Source organism: Dendropsophus ebraccatus, chromosome 2 (genome assembly GCF_027789765.1).
Source record: "Dendropsophus ebraccatus isolate aDenEbr1 chromosome 2, aDenEbr1.pat, whole genome shotgun sequence".
NCBI lineage: Eukaryota > Metazoa > Chordata > Amphibia > Anura > Hylidae > Dendropsophus > Dendropsophus ebraccatus.
This window is the reverse complement of record NC_091455.1, coordinates 46,910,415-46,933,529: the sequence shown is the minus strand read 5'-3', so window position 1 is coordinate 46,933,529 and position 23,115 is coordinate 46,910,415. Positions and strand designations below refer to the sequence as shown.

Below are 23,115 nucleotides of genomic sequence, written 5' to 3'. Positions count from 1 at the left end.
CTTGCTTTATGACATGGCGCATTATCCTGCTGAAAGTAGCCATCAGATGTTGGGTACATTGTGGTCATAAAGGGATAGACATGGTCAGCAACAATACTCAGGTAGGCTGTGGCGTTGCAACGATGCTCAATTGGTACCAAGGGGCCCAAAGAGTGCCAAGAAAATATTCCCCACACCATGACACCACCACCACCAGCCTGAACCGTTGATACAAGGCAGGATGGATCCATGCTTTCATGTTGTTGACGCCAAATTCTGACCCTACCATCCGAATGTCGCAGCAGAAATAGAGACTCATCAGACCAGGCAACGTTTTTCCAATCTTCTACTGTCCAATTTCGATGAGCTTGTGCAAACTGTAGCCTCAGTTTCCTGTTCTTAGCTGAAAGGAGTGGCACCCGATGTGGTCTTCTGCTGCTGTAGCCCATCTGCCTCAAAGTTGGACGTACTGTGCGTTCAGAGATGCTCTTCTGCCTACCTTGGTTGTAACGGTTGGCTATTTGAGTCACTGTTGCCTTTCTATCAGCTCGAACCAGTCTGCCCATTCTCCTCTGACCTCTGGCATCAACAAGGCATTTCCGCCCACAGAAATGCCGCTCACTGGATGTTTTTTCTTTTTCGAACCATTCTCTGTAAACCCTAGAGATGGTTGTGCGTGAAAATCCCAGTAGATCAGCAGTTTCTGAAATACTCAGACCAGCCCTTCTGGCACCAACAACCATGCCACGTTCAAAGGCACTCAAATCACCTTTCTTCCCCATACTGATGCTCGGTTTGAACTGCAGGAGATTGTCTTGACCATGTCTACATGCCTAAATGCACTGAGTTGCTGCCATGTGATTGGCTGATTAGAAATTAAGTGGTAACGTGCAGTTGGACAGGTGTACCTAATAAAGTGGCCGGTGAGTGTAGACATTTGGCACTGCCAAACATACAAGTGGTACCTTGGTTTAAGAGTAACTTGGTTTAAGAGCGTTTTGGTTTAAGAGCTCACAGTTTTTCAAAATTGTGACTTGGTTTAAGAGTATTGCTTTGGTTTAAGAGCTCCCTGTACTGGGTGGGAGGGGGAGTGGGGGAGCGGCATGGTCTGCGTAGCGGGGTCTACAGCTCTGTACTCTGATCCAGGAAGTCTCCCTCACCTTCCAAATCATAGCAGATCCACTTCAGGCTGGGGCTTACATCAGGGGACAGGACTGTGGAGGTATTCTTTTCATAGCTGTAACCCCTTTCTCCCCAGACAGACAGGGCTGCTATACTGTGTCCACATCTGCCCTGCTCATTCCTTCATGCTCCCTGCAGTCTCTGTCAGTCCTTGTGTTTCCCATCCTCTCCATTACTCTACAGTAACTTATAATATCACATATTCTGCTGTTTCTGAATGTTTGTTTCATCTGTTCTACATGTTATTCAGAATAATAAATCATTATTTTGGGGTGTGGAACCAATTGTCAGCATTTCAGTGATTTCTTATGGAAAAATTTGCTTTGGTTTAAGAGTGGATTTGGATTACAAGCGCAGTCCCGGAACTATTTATGCTCGTAATCCACCACTCTAATTGTGTTCTCAATGAGGAGGGGTTAGATGCAGCCAGAGTGCTCTGGCAGCAGTTTATCTCTCAGAGAACAAAAAGGTCGGACAGTGAAATTCGATCATGCTTGACCCCCATGATTTGCTGGTGGAGGCCCCCGCACCCAGAGGTGACTTTTTCTGACATCAGAGGTAATTGTATGAGGACCTTAAGGATTAGCTTCAACCCAGACACCTAGATCTGGTATTAACACTATAATAAGTACTGAACATCTGACCCTTTTAATTGGTATTTCTATGGCTGAAACAAGAGCTTTGGAACCATGTCATTATTTAAGCTATAATAATCCTAATATTATAACCTGGCTATCTTGGCTACCTTTGTCAGTTCTTTGGTGAATAAATGAAGTGGCATTCTGCAAGCTCAAATTCTGATGCTGAGACCCCTGTCCTCCTGACCAATCAGCTATGTATTACTTATCCTGAGCAGAAATCATAAATTATAATACGTTTTTGTGTACGTTAAAAAAAGGATCCGCTTTGACCCTTTTTTTTTTTTTATAATGGAAGTCAATGGAAAAAAGGATCAAAACGGATGCATACAATGCAGTCCGTTTTTTGCAAAAAACAGATGGAAAAAACTGATTGCAAAAACGTAGTGTGAACCCAGCCTTATCTAGGATTACATAAAAACACAACTTCTTGCAAAAACCGCACCATCCCTGCCCTTAACTTGTGTGTGGTATTACAATTTAGCTCCATTGACCACAATGGAGCTTCAATACCAAACCCAGTGGTGCTGTTTCTGGTAGAAAGCAAACATGTTTTTCTAAACATGGATAACCACTTTAAGTCATGACTGAACTTTTTGAAAAAGTTGTATGAGGTAGTTAAAGAGGATCGGCTATCTTTCCCATAAGATATGACTGGGTAAGATTTCCCAAAACAAAACAAAAATTACCCAAGACATTATTTTCAGCAACTTATTTTTGACCTAACACCATTTAAGCGACCACAAGATAAATCTTTAAGAAGGAAAGCAGAAACAAGCAGCACGCAGACTCCTTATAAAGCTCGGAAGGCCTACAAGGATGACCGCTCATGTGGTCACAGCATGTGTGAATGTCAGCTATGATGATACATAGCCACTAGCAGGTGAAAAAGTTACTTGCACACAATATAACTGGAAAAACCTACAATAAGTGTGTGTCAGCACATAGAACAGTAGGCGGTCAGCTTCTATAGGAATTGCATACAGAATCTGCCAATGATCAGACACATCTGCACAATCTCAGAGATAAAGACTCACCTGTAAGCCTTGAATGCCTGCCAAATACTCGAGCTGCTTGGAAGGTTGTACGGTGGAGCTGGAACATGTCAAGTTGTTGCCTGCAAATCCTACAGACTCTGCGGTGGGGGAGTTGCCATTGGTCAGGAGCTCTCTGGCAATTGCAGATGTGCAACTTTGGGTTACAGATGTGCTAAAATATGAGCTGGATGTCTGGCTCAATTCTTTGGGTGATAGATAATTGACGGGAGCGGGAGTGGAGACCGTCTTACTGCGGCTGGCTTCCATTTCTTGATAGACATCAGGAGAAAGATGAAGAATTCCTTTTGGGGCTGAGTAAATGGGGAGAAAAAAAAATACATGTATATTTATGATCACTCAGTCCCAACACATAGGAATTTGCAGGTAAAACAGGTGACCGTCACAGAGAACTTTTTTCAGAACATCGTAGCATTTACATATGAGTTCTAGGTAGGAGCACGGGATGCATATAATATATATATTTTGAGGTATACTCTCTAATCACATGATACACACCGATCAATGAAGACAACCGTACATAAAAACTTTCAAACACTACTATATAGGATAGCATCTCTCTCATTCCTACTCATTCTTGCCTAGCATAGCCCAAGCTGACTGATGTAGATGTCAAGCTCATTCTTTTAGTGGAAAGTGTGTACTACTTCATTTCCCCTGTTTTTCCCCAAAGTTTAAAGTGATACTGTCACCCCCATTACTCTTGCATCATTTCATTGGTTAACAGTGTCAACTGGGTGGGGCTTCACAGCAGTTGGGCCCCATCTCCTGGCTGGGGAGAAGGCCCAACTGTCAAGAAGCCCCGCCTAGGTGACACTGTCCACCGATGAAGTGAGGCGATTTTAGAGCAGAAAGAAGACACAGACAAGTGTTATACAGGTATATATGAAATGTGCAGCCACTAAGCTTGTGGATGGTGCAAAGAACAGCACATTGGGTAAGGGATGGGGGGATATCAATTTACCACCAATGGCTAGGACATCCTATTGGAAGGGCTCTTACAAAAAAGTGTCAGCCAACCATAAAATTCCTTTTGTGCTGAGATTACATGCTCATGCATTCTGCCTGCATCAAATATAGATCTGATCCATGCAAATATAATATTAAAAGGCTACTCCGGTTTAAAAAAAAAAAAGGTTTAAATTTCAGATTATTTCTATTTAAAAAAAAAAAAAATCTTCCAGTACTTATCAACTGCTGTATGTCTTGCAGGAAGTGATGTATTTGGTCCAGTCTTCTTGCTCCCACCTCTATCAGTGACAGGAACTACCAAAGCAGTAGCAAATCCCCACAGAAAAACCTCTCCTGCTCTGGGCATTTCCTGACACGGATAGAGTTGGCAGCAGAGAGCAATGTGTCAGACTGGAAAGAATACACCACTTCCTGCAGGACATACAGCAGCTGATAAGTACTGGAAGACTTGAGTTTTTTTTCACTAGATATTATTAGAGAATCCCTTCTTCTGCTATACTCCCTTTGCTGCACATAGATGGCAGCACTCTTTGGCTGTACAGATGCTCTGTTAGCTTTTAGTGCACGCTGGTCTAAATGGCACAGTTCTGCCGAGCATACAGTGTGCTTCATGTCATTTACTATGGGTCTGTGCCAGCCCTGAGTGGGGAGAATGAGGGCGATAGCTTTGAATGAAAGCTCCCCATCTGAGCAAAATGTGATTGATTGTAGACACTGTAAAGTGTTTTATACAGCCAATACCAGGCAGCAGATGTGTGTCTGTTTGATGTATTAATAACGAAAAACAAACAAGGCATTGGCCTTCAAGCACTTTCCGTGGTTTTGTGTGATCCGCCCAAGCATCAAATTGATGTCTAGGACATGGACTTGGACACAAAAAAAAAAAAAAAAAAAAAAAAAGTACATCCTGTGGACAGCATTGTTGTGCAACAACACAAGTAGATTATACGTATAATTAAAAGCACGCCTTGTTTAGAAAAGTGAAATTCCATTTACAAAAGTTGTTTTAGATCGTTTTACTTTGCTGCCCACTAAAACAACAAAGCTTCAAATAATGAGCGGATACAGCTCTCTTTTAGCTGAGCGTTTGGGATAAAAGTCAATGGGACCACCAACACGGGAGAGTCCAAAAGAACGCTGGGCAATGCCCCGCAAGCTGACAAGTGCCGGCTAGGAACTAGACTCATGAGCAGCCAAACTGTGCTAATAAAAGAGCAGGGCCATAATTCATATATAACGGGTGCTGCTTCCTGCTATGTGAAAAGACCGCCAAACCCAGGTAATGACATAACACAACACTATTCTTTTATGTAATTCCTAATGGAAATAAATGGATGAAGTTCTGAACATTCGTAAGGGAAAATGTATTAAAGGGGTAGTGCGTCGGTAAGCAATTATTCACTAAATAACACACATTACAAAGTTATACAACTTTGTAATGGATGTTATGTAAGTGAATGGCCCCCGTCCCAGTGTTTCCCCCCACCCACGCTAAACCCGGAAGTGTAGTGCTCTATACTCACCTGATTCGTGTCGACCCCCGTCAGCCATCTTTTGACAATGATGTCATCTTCGGGCGCCCGGCCGAACCGCTCCGACCGTCCCTAGTGCCGGCCACCCTCTGCCGCGTCATCAGCTGCTCAGCCGCGATTGGCTGAGCACAGTTATGCTCAGCCAATTGCAGCTGAGCAGCTGATGACGCGGCAGATGGTGGCACGAGGGGCGGTCGGAGCGGTTCGGCCGTCCGTCCGAAGATGACATCATTGTTACAAGATGGCGGACGGGGGTCGACACGAATCAGGTGAGTATAGAGCGCTACACTTCCGGGGGGGGGGGGATACGTGGAGAAGGGGGCCATTCACTAACATAACATCCATTACAAAGTTGCATAATTTGTAATGTGTGTTATTTAGTGAATAACTGCTTACCGTATTCAGCCGATAATCGTCTTGTGTAATAGAAGACAACGATCAGCCGACATGAACGATGTCATATGATTGGTGCTGTTGTTTGTGTTTCAACATGTTGAAAGACAAATGACTTAAGATAGCAGCAATATTCTGCTGTCGCCCCGTGGAACAGGAGCAGCGAGCTCTGCTATGGGCTGCTCGGGCGATCACCCAGGCAGCCTCCCTGCGGCCCCCTCTGCACTCACCTGCTCGCTGCCGACTTGTAATAGCTCTGGCAGCGAGCAGGTGAGTTCCTCTCCGTCCCTGTAATAGGGGCTTTACATGGAGTGATAATCTGCCAAATCAAACTAATTTAGCAGATCATCGCTTCACACAATATAGACAACGATCATCGGCTGATCATGTCTTTATGTCCTGACTAGAGATGAGCGAACCTCGAGCATGCTCGACTTCATCCTAACTCGAGCGTTTGGCATTTGATTAGCGGTGGCTGCTGAAGTTGGATAAAGGTCTAAAGTTGTCTGGAAAACATGGATATAGTCAATGACTATATCCGTGATATCCACATAGCCTTAGGGCTTTATCCAACTTCAGCAGCCAAATCAAATGCCGAATGCTCGGGTTCGGATGGACTCGAGCATGCTCAAGGTTCGCTCATCTCTAGTCCTGACCTAAAATTAATCGGCCACTAAACGTGTATGCTACACGTAAGAGTGATGCGCAACCAATGGCTAATGAATATCTAAAGAATATAATAAACTGTATACGTTACAGTGTAAGAGGCTCAGCAGATTTAGCAGATCAGCGCTTGTACGTTGTGAAACGAATAGAAAATAGAGTCAAGACATTGACAAGGTTAGAAATAATGATTTGTATTTGAAGTAACATTGTTTTTACATCAAACTTTGCTTTCGTCAAAGAATCCACCTTTTGCAGCAATTCCAGCATTGCACACCTTTGGCATTCTACCTATTAATCTGTTGAGGTAAGCTGGAGAAATTGCACCCCACGCTTCTAGAAGCAGCTCCCACAAGTTGGATTGCTTGGATGGGCACTTCTGGCGTATCATACGGTCAAGCTGCTCCCACAACAGCTCAATGGGGTTCAGATCTGGTGACTGCGCTGGCCACTCCATTACCTATAGAATACCAGCTGCTGCTTCTGCTGTAAATAGTTCTTGCACAATTTAGAGGTGTGTTTAGGGTCATTGTCCTGTTGTAGGATGAAATTGGCTCCAAGCGCTGTCCACTGGGTATGGCATGGCGCTGCAAAATTGAGTGATAGCCTTCCTTATTCAGAATCCCTTTTACCCTGTACAAATCTCCCACCTTACCAGCACCAAAGCAACCCCAGACCATCACATTACCTCCACCATGCTTAACAGATGGCGTCAGGCATTCTTCCAGCATCTTTTCACTTGTTCTGCATCTCACAAACGTTCTTCTTTGTGATCCAAACACCTCAAACTTGGATTCATCCGTCCACAACACTTTTTTCCAGTCTTCCTCTGTCTAAGGTTTTGTTCTTAATCTTTTTGTTTTATTGGCCAGTCTCAGATATGGCTTTTTCTTTGCCACTCTGCCCTGAAGCCCAAAATCCCGCAGCCGCCTCTTCACTGTAGATGTTGACACTGGTGTTTTGCGGGTACTATTTAATGAAGATGCCAGTTGGGGACCTGTGAGGCGTCTGTTTCTCAAACTAGAGACTCTAATGTGCTTATCTTCTTGCTTAATTGTCCTCCCACTTCTTTTTCTACTCTGGTTAGAGCCTGTTTGTGCTGTCCTCTGAAGGGAGTAGTACACACCGTTATAGAAAATCTTCAATTTCTTAGCAATTTCTTGCATAGAACAGTCTTCATTTCTAAGAACAAGAATAGACTGTCGAGTTTCAGATGAAAGTTCTCTTTTTCTGCCCATTTTGAGCGTTTAATTGACCCCACATATGTGATGCTCCAGAAACACAATCTGCTCAAAGGAAGGTCAGTTTTGTAGCTTCTGTAACGAGCTAGACTGTTTTCAGATGTGTGAACATGATTGCACAAGGGTTTTCTAATCATCAATTAGCCTTCTGAGCCAATGAGCAAACACATTGTACCATTAGAACACTGGAGTGATAGTTTCTGGAAATGGGCCTCTATACACCTATGTAGATATTGCACCAAAAAACAGACATTTGCAGCTAGAATAGTCATTTACCACATTAGCAATGTATAGAGTCTATTTGTTTAAATTTAGTCTAGTTTAAAGTTATCTTCATTGAAAAGTACAGTGCTTTTCCTTCAAAAATAAGGACACCAAACTTTTGAACGGTAGTATACATGCTCAAGTACTAGGCTGCTGTACACTTGTGTGACTCCAGAGTGATTTCCAGAAGCTTTAGTGAAGCCTTAAAGGGGTTGTCCAGTGAAAAGTGTAATTTACTTCTATTAAAAAATCTCATGTCTTCCAGTACTTATGAGCTCCTATATGTCCTGCAGGAAATGTTGTTTTATTTTCAGTCTGACACAGTGCTCTCTGCTGACATCTCTGGCCGAGACAGGAACTGTCCAGAGCAGGAGAGGTTTTCTATGGGGATTCTGCCAGAGATGTCAGCAGAGAGCACTGTGTCAGACTGAAAAGAAAACATTTCCTGCAGGACATATAGGATCTAATAAGTATGGGAAGACTTGATATTTTTAATAGAAGCAAATTGCAAATCTATATATATATATATATATATATATATATATATAAAACTTTCTGACACCAGTTAATCTGAAAGAAAGAGATTTTCGTTGGATAATCCCATGGCTTGGGAGAAGAGGTTCTCTTCAAGGTGAATTGACATAAAGCAGATTTAAAATGTCCCCACTTTGACGACTGGAATGGATTATCAGGCACAGAAATTTCTGCAAACATGTTCACCTAACGCATATGGTAACATTTAACTCCTCTTTTTTTTTTTTACAGTTAACATATATGTTTAAAAAGTTTTGTAAAAAAGATTATAAATTAATGGCCTTTCCCCAGGATCAATAGTTGATTGGTTGCAGTCTAATGACATCTTACACACCCATCGGTGCTTATTTACAGGTCAAAACATACCGATGAGCTGTCCATTGTAGGTAGGAATCAGAATTTCAGTCAACAAGTATAAGTAGCGTTTCAATCACTAGACCTTTATCAGACTCATGAGAGGTTTATGGATGTCCATTACTGAAAGAGTTGTCCATGCTTGGAACAAACTTCCAGCAGATGTGGTAGGTAAATCCCCAATAAATGAACTTTAACATGCCTGGGATAAGAAGAAGAAGGGAAATGCTAATAGGGCAGACTAGATAGACCAGGTGGTCTTTTTCTGCTGACAATCTTCTATGTTATGGATTGAGCATCCATCTTCTATGTTTCTATGTTCGCATGGATTAAGCGTCCATAATGGGATACAGCCGAGATCAGATTTTTTGCTGTGATTTGGTATCCAGAATGCAGAAAACCTTAATAAGGTCCAGATTACCACTGGGAGGAATAAAATAGCTTGAGAAAGCGCGTGGCGGCTGTGAGCTGTGCCGAGTGAACGCACACTGTGTGATGAGCTGTAAACAGGGGCTGGAATCAGTGGTCTTTGTTCACATTGTAATGGCCAGACCTGGTTACTGCAGCTCAGCTGCCATTCACTTGAACAGAAGCTGAGCTGTAGGTATATATTGCCACTACTACATTGTGTACGTGGAAAATCTGCTTCTAGCTCCGTTCACCCCACCAATAAGTGATTGATGACTTATCTGTTGGATAGCCCATCAGTATGTTGTACCAGAAAAACAACTCAAGCATTTTCAAGTACATGTACAAGATAATCTGTCACCAGTTTAAGTGATGTCAGCGAGTGGTGGCAGGTCCCAGCAACTAGCCAGGGACCTATCACGACAAGTCAAGCCTCGGCTGAGGATCACTGCGATTGTTCCATCATTACAGACTGAACAAATATGAACACAGCCTTACGATGCCCTCACATCTGTCTCCTATTGGACACAGTCTGTACTGCAGTCTACATCTTTTTACTCCTAAACCATGGAGACCACGATGAACCCTTTTGTAGGTTATATTCTAATTGGAAAGTCTTCGAAGTATCTGACGGACAGTGATCTTAAGCCCCTATTCCACCAACAGATCTGACAACAGATTATCTGCCAAAGATTTTAAGCCAAACCCAGGAGTGGATTTGAAAAGAGGAGAAATCCAGTCTTTCCTTTATGACCTGATCTCTGTTTATAGTCTGTTCCTGGGTTTGGCTTTAAATCTTTGGCAGATAATCTGTCGTCAGATCTGTTGGTGGAATAGGGCCCTAACTCTCTGCTGCTTATTTTCAGTCTTTTGTTGCTTCCTGGAATATTGTTAGTTTTTGTTAGATGAAAACCATCAGATGTTATCTGCCGTTTCAGACGGGAGAGCCGGCTTGTTGTTTGTACTTCTTTCTTTGTACTTGAATCACCAGACAGGACGTCTGTTGTGTGCAGGAATTGATTCCTCTATGTGTAGAAGTTCTGACTCTTCAAACATGTATTTGTAGTCTTCTGTGTTTCTCATATTAATAGAGTCTATAGGATAGGCCATCAATATCTGATCAATAAGCCAGCAGGGTTCAGTAAGAATTTCTTGCATCAATGTGATGGTAAATAACAAGCTTGATGAGGCTTTTATAAAGCCTCCAATCGGTGGGTGGAAACGTCAATGTTTTTCTACAAAAGATCATTTGTGCAGATGTTTAAATTGTTCTCTGTAGACAACAAAAAAAAGTTAAAAGGCTGCACGACCAATCAACCATTGTTTGTGCAGCCCAGCCTTATAAAACTCCTTTACTGATGTGTTATTCTGGACATATCACAGTGACTGGCCTCTGTGGCATTACAAGGAAGCCGTGGCTGTGGCAAAGGCAGTGTAGGAACAATGCAGGATTTAAAAGTTGGATTTTTTAAACATATACTGTAGAGCTAAATAGGAAAACCCATTGCCAGAACATTTGTACAGTCATAAGGTGCATAAAAGGGTCCTCTGCTTTTTATTATTATTATTATTATTATTTATTTATAAAGCGCACTTAATGCCAGAGCGCTATACAGGCAACAGGGGTAACAAACAAGAACATTACAAGATCAAAACACATTACATGAAGGCAGATGGCAGACTGATACATGGGGAATAGGACCCTGCCCGCGAGGGCTTACAATCTATGCTTTGGACAATTACTACTTGTTAGAAGGTCTAATGGCTATAAGATGATCACAAAGTGTCCCCCTGCTGTGGGGAAGTACTTAAAGTAAACCAATCATTCAGACTTTCCAGGTAAGGCAACTAGCAGTGCCCAGAAAACGTGCTAAAACGCGCTAAAACGCAGCCTTACCATGTGTTCTATGTCTTCTGTAGAAACTTTAGCTGATGAAACTAAGACTTTTTTTCCAGTGAGTGAGACAGGCAGAGAGCTGGGAGCCGTTTTGCATCCGTGTCCGTTTTTTTCACGGATCTGTTTTACAGCATTTTAAATTACATTGATTACATCACATCCGTGTTTTTCACGGATGAACATGGATGTCACATCCATGTAAATCTGTGAAAAACACAGATCTTATTGATTTCTACAGGGAATCCGTTCCATGCTTCCGTTCCGAATTATGACATGTCCTATTTTTAAACGGAACGGATCACGGATCCGTGAAATCACGGAACGTCTGAATAGCCCAATAGGAAACAATGGGCTGTAAAATCGGACAACTTCCCGGAACGTGTGAATGCAGCCTAAGGCAGCGCTTTAGCATGTCTTCTGGGTGCTGCTACCAAGTTTCCCCCCAAAAAAGACAGTGCCTTATATATTTTTTTTTTTACCTCGAAAACAGGCACTATGGGGGACATTTACTAAGGAATCTACTTTGTGTGACCCTTCCAATGAGGATTGGTGTATAATTTGTTCCAATATCTTGTGACTAATTCATTAAAATGTACCACTGCCAAAGTGAATGTATCTAATGCTTCGTTTACACAGGCAGATTTATCTGACAGATTTTTGAAGCTAAAGCCAGGAACAGACCATAAACAGGGAACGGGTCATAAAGGAAAGGCTGAGATTTCTCCTCTTTTCAAATCCATTCCTGGCTTCCCAACCATATTTACCTGGTACTGAGCAGACATAGACCTGCACCTGTTTGTGACAAATTGATAATTTGGGTGCTAATCCCGGATTATGCAAACTTTTGGGTGAATACTCAAAATAGGCAGATAAAAATAAAGTTGCATCTAAAAAATATTCACCCATCGAATAGTGGTTCATAAATAGAACTAGAAAAATGGGTGAAATATCTAATTATTCAACAACAAAAAAAGCGCAAAACCCTTGATAAATTTCCCCCTATGTCTTATATTTGGGGGATGTCTTACTTCTTTCCCCCCAGCCAGGGGAAGAGAAATAAGGCATCCTACCTGGACCTCCCCGGAATACTCAGCCTGGGACCAAGAGCGCATCAGCAGCGTGACTTGGGTCAGGCGTGCGGCGGCGTGACTTGTGGAGGACATGGTGGCCATGGACCAGCATGCCTGCGGCACTGGCTTCAGGGGTCCACAAGGGGTGGTCCTAGGTGGCGGCGGGTGACAACGGGCGGCCTTACTTTTTGGGGGTTCCCTAGTTTAGAGTAGGGGGTGCATTACTTTAGGCTAGAGGGTAGGGTAGTTGGGGTGTCTTATTTTAGGAGGGTGTTTTATTTTCGAGGAAACACGGAAGTAGTGTTACCTGGAAAATCTGAGTAAAGGTTCACTTTAATTTCCCTGCAGCGCCACCATTGGGGAAACTACCAAGCATTACACAGTGCCCACTCAAATCAATGGGCTGTCTGTGTAATGAAGGACAGGGCAGTTTGAGAACCACTGCTCTAAAGCAAGAGACACTCTTTTTGCTCTATGGATACTGACTAGAGGACCTTGCCCCATTAATCCAGGATGTAAAAAGACTAAAATCCATTTATAATAAGTTTTCTGGGTATATTGCAAATATATGTCAAGTTACCAGCAAAACATAGCATTCCAATGTATACAGCAGCATACTCATGGAACACCTAATGGCTTTAGTCGATCAAATGCAGTCTACTAGTGACTATGCTCCGTCTGCTTCCCAAGGTAGACTTTTTTTTTTTGTTTGACTCAAAATTTTTGTGTGCTATTAAAGTCAATAGGGGAGATTTTTTAAAGGGTGTAAAATTTAGACTGGTGCAAACTGGCTCCAGCAACCAATCACAGCTCAGCTTCCAGCTCTGGTTAAAGGAAAGAGGATCTGAGATTGGTTGCTGTGGGCAGTTTGCATCAGTCTAAATTTTACACCCTTTGATAAATCTCCCCCAATGTGTGTACCATGGTATACGTCAAAATATTGGAATACCTTTTTTGCCAGCATGCCAATGCCAGTATACCTGTGTCGTACCACAAAAACAACATGGAAATAATGATCAGCTCTATAGTATACTGTAGATCCCAAGATGATGTATAACATGAACAGACCCAAACAGTGGTAAATATTGGCTGTCATACCACAATAGTTTGACGCATGGATGTGACGTTATATGGGAGGATACCTGGGACCACATAGCGAGTGCATATAGAACTGGGCACCTGACAAAAGGCATCTGATAAAAGCTTCTTTCAAAGGACATTTCATTCTGATGCTTCTCATTAAAACAGTTTAGGAAACACCTTCACAAACACACACAGATCAATGCGGCAGATATTCAGCTGATAAAACATTGGAAAGCCTATCAAAGAGTAAGGAGCAGAATCTTACCCCCTGTGGGTACAAATACACATCCTCACTCTGGGAGGGGACACTAAATCAAAGGGTGTGAACACAATTTGGTGTCCATTATGCAACCATGCACCCTGTGAGGCCAGTGACTGTATGTAATCTAACAGAAAAAGGATTAGCTGGCAATCTCTTCTGTTGACATGGCATATCAAAAGGCAAACCAGATAGCAGCCTGTAATGAAGATTAATCCGCTAACATAGTTTATTGTAAGAATACAGATACAGGGAGAAGTTTGACCCCATCACTATAGTAAACGGGCGCTGATAGATCTAATGATTGGTGCCTTTATTACATTTCGGCCTGATTCGCCAGATTATTGCTCTGAGTAATATACCAGGTAACTAATACTACTTCACAAAACTATTATTGCTCCTACTCCACCCACTTTTGATACAACTACTCCCAAAACTGCTACTACTATGCCACTACTATTGCTACTACTACTTACAATACTGCTCCCACTACCCTTGCTACTACTACTATACTCCCAATACTGCTCCCACTACTATTGCTACTACTACTCCCAATACTGATCCCACTTCCATTGCTACTATTATCCCCACTCCTGATACTACTACTCCCCAAACTGCTGCTACCACTACTACTATTACTACTACTATCCCCACTCCTGATACTACTACTCCCAATACTGCTCCTACTACCACTGCTACTACTATCCCCACTCCTGATACTACTACTCCCAAGGCTGCTCCTACTACCTTTGCTACTACTAATTCCAATACTGCTACCACTACTATTGCTAATACTACCCCCACTCCTGATACTACTACTCCTAATACTGCTCCTACTACCACTGCTACTACTATCCCCACTCCTGATACTACTACTCCCAATGCTGCTCCTACTACCTTTTCTACTACTAATTCCAATACTGCTACCACTACTATTGCTACTACTACCCCCACTCCTGATACTACTACTCCCAATGCTGCTCCTACTACCTTTGCTACTACTAATTCCAACACTGCTACCACTACTATTGCTAATACTACCCCCATTCCTGATACTACTACTTTCCAGTACTGCTCCTACTACCTTTTTTACTACTATCCCCACTCCTGATACTACTACTCCCCAAACTGCTGCTACCACTACTACTATAACTACTACTATCCCCACTCCTGATACTTCTACTCCCAATACTGCTCCTACTACCATTGCTACTACTATCCCCACTCCTGATACTTCTACTCCCAAAACTGCTACTGCAACGCCCACTACTATTGATACTACTACTCCCCTTACCTACAACTACACCCCTTTTAAACCTCTACTGTTACTACACCCATCATAATTAGCAAAAAACTTAATACATAAAAAAAAGAGATTTAAATCAAGAATCAAGAAATTTTAAATAATAATAATAATAATAATAATAATAATAATAATAATAAAAATAATAAAATCCAGATTTTATTTTTTGACCATATCAGCCAGCCCTAGGCAATGGTTTATTCCCCCAAGAACAAAAGGAATGGGCAGCCATTAAAATGTCAGACCCTTCTCTCACCCAATATGATCATTGGGAGAGATCGGGAGGTTTTATATATATATATATATATATATATATATATATATATATAATTTGTCCGGTCCTGTTGAAATTGTTGGGTTCAGGTGCCTTATAGCATAGTGTGCACAGTAAGACCAATCTATCCTTCCAAGAAAGATTCTTTAACAATGAGCTGATTACACATGTCTTCCTGCTGCAATCTGTGGGGTAACCTGGCACTAGGTGTTCAGGTCCCCTGCAGTGCTATCACAATACACAGTGCCTTTGGAAATCAATAGGTTGTCTGTGTAACGTAAGACAGGGCAGGGTCAGGACCGACCTTCCTAATGACGGCTGTGATTGTAAAAATATTGGAAGGCTTGTTGTATGGTGGAGGCGTACTCAATTCTATGACCAGCTTAAAGGGGTACCCCGAAATGTTTTCAAATCAACAGATGCCAGAAAGTTAAATTATATACAGATTTGTAAATAAAAAAATCTCAAGCCTTTCAGTACTTATCAGCTGCTGTATGCCCAGCAGGAAGGGGTGTATTCTTTTCAGTCTGACACAGCTCTCTGTGGCAGCAGAGAGCATATATATATATATATATATGTATGTATATATATATATATATATATATATATATATATATATATATATACTGTATATGTATATATATATATATATATATATATATATATATATTTAAAAAAAAAAATATTTTGCTCATGACCCTAACAGTCGAACAAACAAATCAAAATTAAATAAACAGCAACAAATGAAAGATTTCTTTTTTAAGTAACAAGTTATCACTGCAGATGGTTGATCAGCTGTGTACAGTACGGGCTGACACCTCTTGGACTAGTTTAGTGACCTAAAAGACATTTTCAGATCAGATTTGTCTATAGTAACCAATGCGGTTCCAAATTGAAGGTGTAAACCACTGCAGGAAAAAAACAGCAAGCACACATAATCTTGTTAATCTGTTTATAGGGCAATTAAAACTAGTAGTAAAGATAGGATCTGCCAACAATGCAGCGGCCTGGAAACCCCTCGCCTGAGGTCTGAATGTATACTGCCAAATTAGGAAAAGACAACCAGCCATGCCTCTCTGGCCCCAAGGTTTACATTGACCAGATAAGTATGTTAATCTGTAATAGTTATTTCGGAAACTTAAAAACTTGTGGTCCTTTTACATGTATTAATTATCATTCAGAAATTTGCAATATTTAGCAAATTATCTGCTGATGTAAATTCAGCTAACTATCAGACAACTTGGGGATGTCGGGAGTCGGAAAACTCCTGGAAAGCCATAGCGGATTTGATAAAGCAGGTGTATGGTATAGCTTTGAATGTATCACCTAAACACTGCATATTGGGTTTATTAGAGTTTATACAAACGGACGAATATACTGCTTTGGTGGTACAAAGAGTACAGGCAGATCCCCCTACAATAACTGAACTCAGGAATAGGATGAACGCAGTTATCAGGGTGGCGAGAGACGCATTCACCGAAAGGAAGTGCGTCCAAATGTTTGAACAAATAACGTGGGCGGTGGTAGAATACTCCTGGTTTACCGAGCGGATATGTAGGGTAGGAGGCAAACCGAAAAAATCATAGAGAAATAATATATGTACTAAATGTGTGTGTGTGGGGGGGGACGCAGTCTGATTTGTAGGGTGGAAGGCAGTGGCATAGGTCGCCTATACATCACCTGATAGCCCTATTCCACGGAACGATTATCGTTCATAAACTCGCTCCAACGACCGCTCGTTAACGATGACTAAACTATTTTTTTTTTTTCGAACGATAACACATAACGTGAACGATATATGTAGTGTAACAATTATTTTGCGGTCCTTACATGGTCGTTTAAAACGTTCGCCGGGGTGATCATGACCATACAACACACCTACTTATTTTAAACCTTTTTATGAACAACTGAAAGATTTTTAATTTTACGAACCGATTAGCGAATTATCTTTCAAAGACCAACAACTTTTTTTCGACATGCTGAAAAACAATTTTGAACAACAGTATAACGATTTCGCCTTTGTCGTTCGCTCATTTACACCAATTCCACAAAGCGATTATCGTTAACGAGCGGTCGTTGGAGTGTGTTTATGAACGATAATCGTTCCGTGGAACGATTCCGTGGCTATAAGCCTTGAAATGGAAATAACGTAAGTGTATGCAGATATCTCTGTACATCATAACTAACATGCACATGGGAGCATGCTATATTAGTTTGTCTGATCATTGTCTTCTATTACACAAGACGATCATCGGATCACTGAATACAGCCGATAATAGTTAAGTGTAATAGGGCCTTAAGTGAGAGTGATCTAGCAGATTGTCGCTTGCTTGGATGGCGGATGGGCTGTCTAATACAGACTTTGATTGGTAAAACATGGCCAATCAAAGTTCTTTGGGATCGTTCATGTGAATAGAAGATCAGGACTAAAAACACACCAGACTAAGCTGACAGATCACTGCTGGTGTTTTTCCTTTTGGAATTTTTCAAGTAAGTCTTCAATTACCAACGGTTCCCTTAAAGTGTCACAATCATTATAACTTTCAAAATGTAACAGGAGATGTAAAATAAGGGCCCTATTACACCAGCAGATGTCTGACAGATTTTTGCTGCCAAAAATGCAAAATAGGACCCTAAAGCAAGTTTGCAATTTACGTTATTTTTATTATTAATATTATTTATCATTGGAAACATTGGACTTCCTGTGTGTAGACTCTTTTTTTTTCCAGCGCACAGAGAAGGCAGCAATTATTTGATTGATGGACGCATTGGGCATTGGGCCATGACACTGTACAGCATTTTGTCTCTTTTTTTTTCAACAAACACAAGACTGGATACAAGCTTTGTAAGTGTTATGACTTAAAGTATGAAAAAAAAAAAATAATATAAATTGCAAACATGCTGTGTATCACATCCCATGTTGATCTAGATTAAAAAAGTTATAATGACAGGTACACTTTAAATTAAGAAGAGCAAAGTTTTCAATACAGCTTTTAGTTAGTGGCTTTAAGACAAGTAATTTCTACTAAATAACTACTCTGCTAGCGTGAAGGAAAGAAAAGTTTTCCAGGAATCTCTCCAAAATCATCATACGCTACAGCAAAGATAACTCACCAGCCACAATCAAACGTACAATCAAAGGAAAGTCTCTGGAAAATAAAACTCTTGGCCAGGGGTGGGGAACCTTGGGCCCTCCAGCTGATGCACAGGCATGATGGGAACTGTAGTTTTGCAACAGCTGGTAGGCCGAAAGTTCCCCATACTTGCCGTGGACGGTCTAGACTGAGTATGGTCTAAAATGGGAATGTACAACATTTAATATACAGCAATGGGAACACCAGACCAGCGTTTTCTATATCCTTACGTGACATGAGCAAGGAACACAAATAAACAAATTAATTTTTTGGCTTTCTTAATGATTCAAAATAGATTAGCGGCTGATGTACTTTAAACAGACACAATAGGTCTCCACTTTATGTAACACTTTCTTACATTCCAGCATAATGAGGCAGAATAAGAACATTACGGCCATCTGGCGTACACGGAGGCCAAAGTCAAGTTAGGTAATGAGAATGTGAAGGCCTGAGGACTACAGCGAATAAACATCACCCAGCGATTACAAGCTAATAACACACTACTGGAGGAATATAAACATACTTATCAAGGGAAGTGCACAATAACCGCTAGAATAGGAATAAAGCTAGTTGCACAATTTGGCCCAACACTTCTACATCTAACACTTTTTTCCCCCTGTCTCCTGTGATTTGTCCATTCTCACTAAAAAGTCAATTTACACGTGGCGTACCCTATATACTCCAATCCATTCCCCACCACATAACTTATTTGGTGGAACCAATCTATACGAAATGTCCTTAAATTCTGAGGTACAACTTCTCATTTGCATAATGGCTGACAATGGAGAGTCTCTCATCTTGATGACCTATGAAGATTAGCTTATTCCTAATCTATAGGTTAGGTATAAATAGGTAAATAAATTGTTAAAGGGGATAGCCAGGACAAGAAAAAAATGACAGGTTACTTCCAAAAAAAGCACCACTCCTGTCCTCAGTTTGGGTGTGGGTTTTTTCAGCTCAGTTCTATTAAAGTGAATGGAACTGAATTGTACTACCACCTGGGGACCTGTGTGGCGCTGTTTTTGCTAGAAAGCTGCTGTTTTTTTCTAATTCATGGTTACCCCTTTAAGAGACTTGCCGCAACTACATTATTAGACAATATATCATAAAAATTCTACTTAAGGACCAAACAAGGGATTACATGATCATATTAGGGTCATGTAAATACAATCTTAAAAAAAAAAAAACTTGTGCCCTGTATCTATAAAGACTATGTATGGGACCACAGAAATAAATAGGTCTTCATTCAGTCTGCATTAATGGATGTGTAAAAGGGGCCTCACTGTAAAGAAATCTGCTCTAACAAGGGAACCCCCTCAATGTTGAAAAATTGCCCCAATAGGGCATATAGATATCTTTGGGAAAGCCTTAACATTGTACAATTGGGAGGTATCATAGTTTTGATAACTTTTGTCTTGTTTTCTAAGAAACCCAAATAAAGAAAGGAAACTTACTGCCTGATTGATCAGAAGCCCCAGGACCCTGGTCTGTCCAGGCCTGAACATCACCTTGCTAAAAAAAAAAAAAAAAAAAAAAAAGCTTTAGTTAATAAAATATGGTTACTCCCATAAATAACATGCAGAATATACCATTAATAAAGGGTTTCTTAAAGGGAATCTGTAACTAGGGTTATGTTGCATTGACAGCATAAACTATTGACTGAAATGTTGAACAGATGGGAGTATTACTTTTATAATTATGTTCAGCCATTCTCCTAATATACAGTAGAATTGGACTCTTACCACACCCCTCCCCCCCCTCCCCTCCCACCCTCCAGCTGCTGATTGAACGTTGACTGTCTATACACAGCATGCATAGATAACTGCCAATCAGCAGCTGGTGGGCGGGGTTTTCTGCTTCTCATAAATATCCAGGACTACTGGGCTCATGCACATAATGGCTCATTGTTTATGGTATTCAGGAGGATATCTCTGAATTTGTTGCACAGAACAATGTTAGTGATATATCATTCTGTTCAGCCTCTCTGTCACTAGTTTATGCTACCCTGAGATAGGACAGCATAAATCTACTGACAGAGTCTCTTTAAGCATAAACTTCATATTTCAAGTTTTGAATAAGAACATTTTATATTAAATAAGAACCTACTACCTGCGGCATTTATCAGCTGAATGAGCCGGTAACTGCCCAGTGTAAAGGGATAAAGCAATGATCATTTTTAATAAATATGGGTGGAGGGACCCTCATTCTGGAGGTTAGTGCAGGTGCCAAAAGATAAAAATATCCATAACCGGAGTAACTACTGTTTGCTAATGTTGCCCTTCCCTTTCAGACTGCATAAAGTTTTCCTGTAGGGTTTGACTATATCCTGGTGCATTTATAATTACCCCCACCAGCCAAGAAGCCTTCCTGTGCACTCTAGACTCAATGCGGGAGATTCATCAAACATGGTGTAAAGTGAAACTAGCTCAGTTGCCCCTAGCAACCAATCAGATTCCACCTTTCATTCCTCACAGACTGTTTGGAAAATAAAGGTGGAATCTGATTGGTTGCTAGGGGCAACTGAGCCAGTTTCACTTTACACCATGTTTGATAAATCTCCCCCCCATATCTTCTCTAAAACAAACTTTCTGGTGACTATAGTGAAAACGGCCTCATTATTGTCATTAGAATGTAATGTTCTCCCATAATGAAGCTGTCACTGACCTAAGACGACATCTTCCCTGACGTCAGGGGGAAAAAAGCCATCAGGCACATTGAACTTCAACCTGCCCGACCCTTTGTTCCCCCAAGATATAATCACTGTCAGCGGCTTATGTCAGTCTCCCTTCCGAAATAAACATGCACAAGGCCAATACAAGCGTGCATGTTCATGAGCAATGGATGCTGGCCGACGTGTAAAATCATCCCTGGCATATTTTCTGCGACTGTTTTATCCATCTAAATGGAGACTGTAGAAACCCAAAAACATGCCCAGAAACCAATCTATTCAGATGCATTTTTAGTTATAAGATGAACATGTTGCATGCGAATACACCAGCATAGCCCAAGTCCAAAATACTGCCAGCACCTAACTATGGTTATAAGGTATACATCGGTACTTCTACCTTTGTGTTGCTCTCTGCAACAGGTGTTGAAGCTTTATAGCCGAGCTGCAGTAACATGGCCTCTGCGGCGTTTCGCTTTGCAGTCTTTTTGTTGGGTCCGGTCCCTGTGGCTGTTTCTTCCCCGACTTTCACCTGTTGAAATTAGAATTTTAATAAAATTTAACATGTTAAAGTGACAACGTTTTAAGGGTTTTTAAAGATCGCTGAACGTGCTTTTTTTCTCCCGCTATTTTCCGAATTAAAAGGGTCCTATTACACTAACAGATGTCTGACTGATTATCTGACAGATTTTTACAGCTAAAGCCAGGAATGGATTTGAAAAGAGGAGAAATCTCAGTCTTTTATGACCTGGTGTCTGTTTATTGTCTGTTCCTGGCTTTAGCAGCAAAAATCTGTCAGATATCTGTCGGTGTAATAGGGCCCTAAGATGGAAAATATGTAAGGTAACTTCAGTTATGTAGAAGTGAAAAATTGGAGTTATATAAAAGGGGCTCAGAAAAAAAAGCCATATTTAAACATACACTTCAATAACCGATGACCAAGCAATTATTCAGCTGTCAGTTATCTCCTGTCCGGCCTCTGTCCTCCCCATACACAGGAATTTTTGGCAAGGCCGAGCGATCCTGTGTTCTCTGAGGTGGCTTCAGGCTGCAGCCAGAGAGCTGTGGCTTATCTCTCTCAGAACAAAGGTGTCAGCAGTAATTTCCATAACACCCACCCCTTATCTCCACCGATATCACCATACGCCTTGTACCGTCATCCGACACCTTACATACAAACCGCAAGTTTGGTCAACAAAAGCATAAGGTGTATAAGGGACCTTTAGGTGAACAGATATTAGAATATGTTGCAGTTTCTCATTTTTTTTCTCTCTGAAAAAAACATTAAAAAGGGTGCTCCAGCGTGGGGGCACTTTTTTGGGGGGACACGCTACGTCTCAGGGCCGCTCAGCCACTCATTGAAGGAGGCGGGATCCGAGCGGACTTCAAACGGATCCCGCCTCCTTCACTGAGTGGCTGAGCGGCCCTGAGACGTAGCGTCTCGGGCGGCGTCAGACACCCGGAAGCGGCCGGGAACCGGGCACCGGAGCGCCGTGATGCGGGACCCGCCGCTGGAATCGGGGAGGTAAGTGGACGTCTTTTATTTGAGCCACCTCCTCCCCAGTCCCCCCAAAAAAGTGCCCCCACGCTGGAGCACCCCTTTAATTAGTGTAAAACAAACCAAACTCCAATTTGGCCTGAAGGTTGCAAAAAATTAGGATCGGCATGAACACAAATCTCAGGTAGTACAGATGAATCTGCTCATACAATAAGCTAGGCATGCTTAATGCATCCCTAGCTTACAAGAATAGGTTCCCTGGGCTAAGCACACTGTATGCTGCTTTGGTTTGCTGTGAAGCAAGTACAGTAAGTGGAGACAGTACAGTAAGAATGGTTTTATTTCGTTTCCTTTTTTATGTTATTTAATAACTTGAAGGGGCTATCCAGCGCTACAAAAACATGGCCACTTTCTCCAGAGACAGCACCACTCCTGTCTCTAGTTTGGGTGGCATTTTGTTACTTAGTTCCATTGAAGTAAATGGGGCTTAATTGCAAACCACACCTGAACCAGACACAGGAAAGCGCTGTCTCTGGATGAAAGTGGCCATATTTTCGTAGCACTGGATAACCCCTTTAAACCATATTTAGATATTTCTGTGCATTATTAGAAAAGAAGGGGGGGGCCTTAGCAGAAAGAGGTTGTGTTTTTTTGGGGGAAGGGGGAAGGTTCATATCCATATCTGTACACTAAAACTGTGGGCTAACATTTTGAAGT

At 41.5% G+C, this 23,115-nt stretch overlaps 1 protein-coding gene across 4 annotated transcripts in view; it reads right to left on the bottom strand.

Moving 5' to 3' along the window:
* Nucleotides 1-23,115, bottom strand: part of STAU2 (staufen double-stranded RNA binding protein 2) — a 228,741-nt gene that overhangs the window by 82,635 nt on the left and 122,991 nt on the right. For all 4 annotated transcript variants that reach the window (XM_069957463.1, XM_069957465.1, XM_069957464.1 and 1 more), the window contains 3 exons: nt 21,301-21,432; nt 19,690-19,747; nt 2,837-3,147 (listed from right to left, as the gene is read on the bottom strand). In XM_069957463.1, the coding sequence (XP_069813564.1) occupies nt 2,837-3,147; nt 19,690-19,747; nt 21,301-21,432 (501 nt within the window). The remainder of the gene's footprint in view (nt 1-2,836; nt 3,148-19,689; nt 19,748-21,300; nt 21,433-23,115) is intronic.